Genomic DNA, 7,345 nt, shown 5'->3' on the forward strand with positions numbered 1-7,345 from the left:
CGTTCAAACGACGAGGCATAAGAATTTGAGGTAAAAAGGCAGGACTAGTACTGCCTTGTACGAAGACCGATTAATCCTTGATGAGCAAATAGTATTTTTGGCATAAAGTCCTCAACGTACTACTCCTAGTGGATTTGTACTGGTAGTCTCTGTGTATGTTGAGCTCCCCAAGGCGTTGTCCTTTTGCTGGTTCAGCCGATTCGCCATGATTTAATCAAACTTCGCTGCAACTTGAGCATTCATCTGCTATCGAGAAGCATTAACGTGCGCATCAAGCGCGTAGCCTCGCGCTAGCCACGTCGGCAGAACAAGCTGAGCGAGGTACTGTGCGGGCTGTTCGTTTTCACCGGGCCATGTGTGCGTTATGCCGAACAACCCAAGGGAAGAGACGAAAAGAAATAAATGGATCGCCCAATCGCAGCCCCAGCCCCGTTTCCCATCCCACCCCTCGCGAGTCCTCCCCTTCTCCCTCTTCCTCGTCCGCCACTGCCGCCGCCGCCGACGACCTACCTCCACAGCTGCTGCTCCTCGTGCTCTATATGCTCCTCCACCGCATGGACTCATCGATCCCATCCTTCTGTGGTTGCCTGCATCGGTTTTAGCCATCTAGGGTTTCGGTGTGGTCGACCTACTCGTTGCCGGCGATGCTCTGGTGCGTTGGTCCGTTCGTCTCCGTCTCCTGTCGTGCTCTCTCTTGGTGTTGTGCCTCCTGGATGGCGCTCCTGTTCCTCGGATGCACGCCCCTCTCTCCCGAGCTTGATGAGAAGCAGCGGCGCCCCTTTCTCCTGAGCTTCAAATCCATCCCAACAGCTCAGGGTGGACACGGTCCGGGCCGGTCCGGTCCCTCACCGAGCTGCCATTTGGACCGGCCGGCGGCGTCCGGACCGGACCGGACCGACCAGCCTCACGGTCCTGTTTCCAGGGACCGGACCGGCGGCGGCGAAGCTCGGGCCGGACCGAGTGGACCGACCAACCATCACCGTCGGCGACTTGCGCGGGCGCAGATGCGAGGTGGGCGACGTGCGCGGGTGATGTGGCGAGGAGGCAGACGTGTGCGAGAGCCGGCGGCGAGAGGTAGACGACGTGTTGTTGGAAGTGATGTTAGCCATGAACGTGCGCATGTTTATCTCTTAGCAGTTTTCTCTATTGCATGCAAGCAGTCTATCGCGTGCATGCGCCCACGATTATTCATGTCTGGCCTTGCCGTGGATGAGTGGATAAAATTGGTCGTGGAGTTAATTGTGGGATGGCCCCATAATTATCGGATCGTAGTTGTTTCTCTCGTTAGTTGCGAATAAAAGGAAACAAAGATCGTGGAGTCAGTCGTGGGATTGATAGTTTGATACAACCGTGCTAGCTAGGGTAACTACTTTTACGGAAGGAGCAAATAAGGGAAGAATCGATCAAAGAATCCTGGGCAGTTAATCCCATGTAGGTGTAGCAACGAATTATCGCGTGATTGCCCCATGATTATCGAATCGCCCCTTTTCTCTCGGTCTTCTTCGGTCCGACCGAGCGGACCGGGCTTTAACCGGACCGGACCGAAGAATTTTCGGTCCATATTTCAGGGACCGGACCGGCTAATTTTCTGAGCGGGCCAGGACCGAGCTGGCAGGCCCGCTCGTGTCGTCCACCCTTACCAACAGCGCTAAGGTAACCAGCGGCAGAGGCTCCCACCTAGCACCTCTCTCCTCATGCCCCCTCCTTCTCCTCCTATGTGTTTTCGATTTTTTCTGCGTGTGCTTGCACGTACATGGATCTAGAGGTAACAGATTATGTTTTCTATGTAATATTTCATAGTCTTAAACTTCAAGGAGTAGATGTAATGCTATTGTATTTTGCCTCCCTCCATGTTATCAGTACAGGTGCCATCTTCTTATCCCACCGCCGAGCTTCCGCTCAGGAGGCGCCGGAAGGGGGCACCCAGCAGGAGAAGATCGCTGCACTTGAAGGTACCTACCTACCCACTTACTTCCGCTACCAGCTACTACTACTTTTTACACCTTGGCCCTCCAATCTGCTGTCACAATTCTGTCTCTCCTGATGCTGTTCCTCATCAAGGTTCAAATGCTTGAAACACATAATTAGTTACTTCTCAACATAGATAGATAGGCATTACAGGTGTCTGTCTTCCTTGCTCTATGAAATTTCCCCTCTTTTTTTGGGAAGAGCTCTTCTGTTCCATACTACTACGATCACCAATAACCTGACTGTAATGCTTCCGCTGTCAGTTCACAACATTAAACCCGGTCTTTTGATGCAACAGAGATGAAGGTACGCCAAGGTGAGGAGCGTGTGCAGCTCAAGATTTTAGTACAAGATCTTGAAAGTAAGTATGGAAGGAATCATTGCCTCTGTGCTTAGCTTTACTTGTTGATTTCAGCTACAATGCCTCTTTTTGACGTGTCTCTGCTACCGTAGTTGATTTTTTCATGCTCCCTATTGTTTTATTCATCATATGGTACATGCATATTAGGTCGTAGACTACCACCTGTTTTATCCATCCAAACCATGTTGAACGTTGACAATACTCTGATATTTCATCTTTGAATTGGTCTGTTTTTTAGGCAGATTCAAACTATTATTTTCCAAATTTCTAAAGGTGAAAGTATTTTGACCTTGGCCATGTTTGTAGAAATAACTTTGGGAATATTGTTTAAATATGGCACTGCAATAAATGGTATTGAGTTAACAATTAGTACAATACATTCAGTTTGGGCTGAATGCCAGAATGTTACCGAGACATCGAGACTTGAAGAATCTGACTCTACTTTTAACACTTCTTTGGGATGCAGAGAGGAGCTTACAGACCTTAAATAAACAAGAATGTGGTATTATGTGATCTTGCTAACCTTTATTGCTCTACAGGATCAACCTGATCTCTTTCTGTACATCAGGTTCCTGTCGCCGCTGTTGTCATAATTACGCTCTGTTTTCTCCATCCCTTCATTTCCCAAAAGAAGAAAAATTCCGACGTCTGTTGTTTCTTTTAATGGCACCAAGAGCACATTCAGTTGATGACACCTGTCACTTATATGTGAAAAAAATTTAATCAAGTTGCACTCCTTATCACCTCACCTGTCATACAACATCTCTTAGGAAACTTGTATAGTATTACTCCCTAATCTTTTTATGAAGCTATTTGCTTCTTCCATATCTATGTAGCTTCAGTTTGTAGAACACCCTTCCTGACTAAATAAATAATGGATGATAACTCTTCCAGGTTCCAGAAAGCAGTTGCCTCAAAGTTTCTACTATTTATATCACAGGTATTGCCAATAGCAATTTCAGTTCTTGTTCTCAGTCACTTTAAGTGTGTATGAAGAATATTTTTACATTGCTTCTTCCAATCGCAGGATGGAACAAATGGAGAAGTGAAAAAGAAAGCTTTGAGTTACACTTAAATAACATTTATGCAGGTGCGTAAAGAAACACTTGCTTTGTGCTTCTTAATTGCCTGATAGAATCGAACTCTTGTAATATTGTTAGCATAGCTGATACATGTTATGCATGACTGCTCATACCAAGTAGACATGTAAGTACAAAAACTACAAAAAAATGGCCTGCAAGAAGCTGTAGATGTACCGAGAGAGATGGTAGAAAATCTAGATGGAGGTAGGACTTGAAGCATTTGAGACATGTCGGAACAACACTAGATCCGACAGCAAAATGGCTTAGCCACAAGGGAGACATGTTCACTTGTGGCATCTTGATGTGCCGCTGTTTTAGAGGGCACTAGATTATTTTGGTACTGGGAAAGTAGGTTATGTACGTGGATGTCAGATGCAGTGATGTCAGTTGTCCAAAGTTGAAAGGGTCTGCCCCTGGTACAACATCAATGGGAACTGCTACCCTCAAGGAAACAGTGCAATGAAATGGGGCAGGTCCATTTGGTTTGACATTTTGAACACACAACTAGAAACAAGAACAATATATATGCTCTATAAGGCTTGCTCTAAATTTTATGAGTCGCTGAAGAATGCTTTCTCTTCCAATTGTTTGACTCTATAAGTACTTGATGTGTCCCCGCAATTTTTTTTGATGTGTGCATGACACTTTCAGCAGAAGAAGTAACAGAAAATCAGGGCACAAGTTGACTCTTCCCGCCCGTGCAAATAAAATGTGCAGTCCATGCTTATCTATGAAAGGCCATCGTCTAATTCTAGGTTGACAGATGATTCATCTGTTTTCGGTTGATTGATTACATAATTATATTGGTTATATCGTCTTTGTTTCACTTTCGCTCACATTTTTCCTTATTTTCGGCTTGTTTGATAAGTTCAGTTTGTCTTGCTGCAGGGATCCTAATTTAGGCTCTGCTCCAATCAACAAATAGAGTGCAATCCTTGAGTTCATCCCGATATAGTGGCGGTCACATAAGATGGTGCATGGAAATGGACGAGCAGTCCATATTATTCAGTTGGGTTTGACTGCATCTCGTCTAACTAATGTATGCCATATTATTATGTTCGTTTCCTTCATTTTTTTTCATTACTCTGTAAGTATGAGTAATAGGCTCTTAGCTGGTGCTTGCTTAAGATTTTGTTAGCTAATATTAAGCTTAGCAATGCAAATGTGTAGGTGTTGATGTTTGTGCTATGTTGTAGAACTCGGGTCATGAAAGTTGGATCCTAAGAACTTTCGTTCATTTCACTAAAAAAATCTGAAGTTTGCAGAAGTGTATAACAAGTTATCCAACAGAAGTACACTGAGCCTTCTAAGATTGACCTGTGTGTATTAGATAGTTGCCTATATGAGCACTTGTCACTAATGAATATTTTCTGGCAATGATTGTTAGAGACGGACAAACACAACTGGAAGAAAATAATGGAAAGTACAGCCTGTGGCAAGAAAGTTTCATCAGACATTTTGAAAGGTACGAGCTGGGAGCAATATAGGTGATCAGGTTAGTATGGTATATCCCTCTTGTGTTCTACTTGTTTTTCCTTTGTGATGGATGTGCCTATTCTGCTTGTTGGTATGCATAATTGCATATGCAATCAGATTCTTTGCTTCTTCCTCCTTCGCCATGTATTAGTATTATGCCCATGATCTTCAAATTTGATATATGATGTAGGTCAGAGGCCTCTCTTAAAATCGCCGTAATCATGAAATTATTATCACCTATATAATACCTGAAACTAGCACTCTTAATAATGATAAATTGTTCATTCTACCTAAAATCTTCTAAGTATGTGAGGCTAGCTTTTCAAACATAAATGTTTGGCTCTTTTTGTGTGCGTCTATATTTGTTCCATAAAGTATCATTTGAACCATTGTGCTTAAATAAACATTGAAAAGCTTAATTTTTGTCTTTCTAATGCCTTTCGTAAAGAACTGATGATCGATAGTAACAACATTACATATGATTAAGCTGTAGCACTAAGTTGTCCCTATGATTCGTATATCTGAGTGAAGTATAATGATCTATCTGATCAATCCACTTAACTGTTTTCAGGGTGGTTTGGTGTGCGAAAAACTGTTGGACTTGATAGTTAATGAGCCTGTTGTTATCATGGAAGAAGGTTTTCCTAATGCCACACAACATGGATAATCAATTAAAGAGATGCGGACATCAGAGTTGAGGTGCAAATTTGAGGATTGACTGATGATATAGTTTTTAAATTGTGCTTGCTGATAAGAACTACTCTCCATGTTTTTGGCTGGTTTATTGTGTGAATGGATTGTCGCTTGTCATGTGTTCCTGCTTATGCTTCACTGATGACCGGATCTAAAATTGTCTTTTGATTTGTCAGGACTTGTACGCATTGCACACTCGTCCGGTTTCCTTCATGTTCCTTGTTGCTTTTCCTTTGCTTAGAGTTTTACTAGTTGGCTTTGCTCTGGGTTAATCGTAGTTGTTGTCATTGTTGGTATGTGGCCTTGTAATTCATTCAGAGCGACATAAATTCAACTGATCCTGGTGAGGAGTGTGTTGTTGTGCATGATCGATCTGTTGATCGACGGCGCAGCAGAGTGTCGACACGGTCGCTCTGTTCCAGAGTGCGTGGCTATTTAGTTTTGTACTATCTGTAGCTTATTCTGCCATGCACCTTTGCATTGTTGGCTTTATGTTAGAAAAATGAACTTAACTATTGCATTTTAAAGAAAAGTAAATCGCTGAAGATTATCTATCTTGGCCTTTTTTAGCTCATAAGGTAACTTCTGATCATCCATGCAGACACATCCAAGGGTTCCTATTATGCCAACCCAATTTTTGATGTCCTTACTACTGATGTTGTCCTTCTAAGTAGGTATAGCATTTCTAACATAAAAATATCATTTCCGTTTACTAATATATTTAGTCTTGTGAGAATGCTCCAATCTAATATATTGGTGAGATCTGAGTTTATATTAAATTCCTGAATGCTGGTTAGTGCTCGTATCAGTCACTATCATGTGATGTGTTCACTGCTTTTTTGGGAAATCAGGGCTTCCTATAATATTGTTTTGTTGAGTTATCCTGTGATGTCATGTGTCCGCGCTCTTGTTCAATTCTCCCTTGATCCAAACACAAGAAATGATAATTTGTGTGGTTCTTTACTTTCTTTATCATTCATAGGTAGTTTCAAATGATGGGAAGATGGTTAGGTGACGAGTGCCCTCTCTGATGTGGATGCTGAAGAAGTTCAGGTTAGAATGTAATCCGTCGGATCATCTATTTGATATGTCATGCTTCTGAAACTTACATATTTTCTATACTCAGTCTTGAATTATTGTTGCTGAAAAATTACCCGATGATCAGGTATCGATGTCTGTTAGCATGATTAACTGTGGATGCAATCTTGAAGACTGATATTATCTGCGATTGCCGCTTCATGCTAGGAACTGACGAGGGCAACCATCACCACCAATTAGTCAGAGTTTCGCCACCACGCAAACATCCGTGAAGGAGACATCTCCCATCGCAAGGCGCCTCCTCACCCTCACCGTACATCGGCTCTAGACACACCATGGACGTATGAATATAATCTATTTTTGTGCGAACTTCTTAAGTATAATTTATGACGTGTTGAACCTTGCCTCTGCTTTTGTACCTTGCAATTTGTTGCTTTTGGAGGCTAGCATATATGCTGTCGTGCATGTAACCTCTAAAATTGCTACTCATCAGGTCTAACTGCATCTGTTTATGTCTATAATCGACTCATTCATATCTGTTCATTTCTGCTGCTTTGCTCTGTTTTAAATATCAGTTCCCCGACACAAACATCACATAGGCTCATTAGTACAGGGAATTCCTTAGTACAGATAGGACGGTGGAAAGGGCGCGTCCTACCCGGCACCGCCCAGCTCCCACTCAAGCGGCGCGCTAGGGCGCGCCCCAACCACTAGTCAGTATATCACG

General features: G+C 43.0%; 1 protein-coding gene across 5 annotated transcripts; it reads left to right on the forward strand.

Annotated features, from left to right (window-relative positions):
• Positions 1-228: 228 nt before the first annotated feature.
• On the forward strand, positions 229-7,117 carry LOC123173687 (uncharacterized). Of its 5 annotated transcripts, none has more exons than XR_006486437.1 (10): positions 229-1,952; positions 2,267-2,329; positions 3,224-3,269; positions 3,357-3,419; positions 4,300-4,450; positions 4,799-4,906; positions 5,459-5,586; positions 6,182-6,254; positions 6,563-6,633; positions 6,746-7,117. XR_006486437.1 is itself a non-coding variant. In XM_044589947.1 (4 exons), the coding sequence occupies exons 1-4, from the start codon at positions 1,754-1,756 to the stop codon at positions 3,376-3,378; spliced, it is 330 nt and encodes a 109-aa protein (XP_044445882.1). In that variant the 5' UTR covers positions 229-1,753; the 3' UTR covers positions 3,379-3,530. The 5 variants fall into 5 exon arrangements, 1 of the variants encoding a protein (XP_044445882.1); XR_006486443.1 differs by having other exon boundaries at positions 6,826-7,117; XR_006486449.1 differs by lacking the exon at positions 6,182-6,254.
• The last annotated feature ends 228 nt before the right edge of the window (positions 7,118-7,345 follow it).

The sequence above is a fragment of the Triticum aestivum genome, chromosome 1D (genome assembly GCF_018294505.1).
Source record: "Triticum aestivum cultivar Chinese Spring chromosome 1D, IWGSC CS RefSeq v2.1, whole genome shotgun sequence".
Lineage (NCBI taxonomy): Eukaryota > Viridiplantae > Streptophyta > Magnoliopsida > Poales > Poaceae > Triticum > Triticum aestivum.

What these genes read in the sequence shown, in the direction of transcription:
- LOC123173687 (XM_044589947.1), top strand. Translation starts at nt 1,754, where the DNA reads ATGGATCTAGAGGTAACAGATTATGTTTTCTATGTAATATTTCATAGT. An exon ending in GAAGATCGCTGCACTTGAAG is followed by an intron (nt 1,953 to 2,266) that starts GTACCTACCTAC and finishes TTGATGCAACAG; the next exon opens with AGATGAAGGTACGCCAAGGT. An exon ending in TTCTACTATTTATATCACAG is followed by an intron (nt 3,270 to 3,356) that starts GTATTGCCAATA and finishes TTCCAATCGCAG; the next exon opens with GATGGAACAAATGGAGAAGT.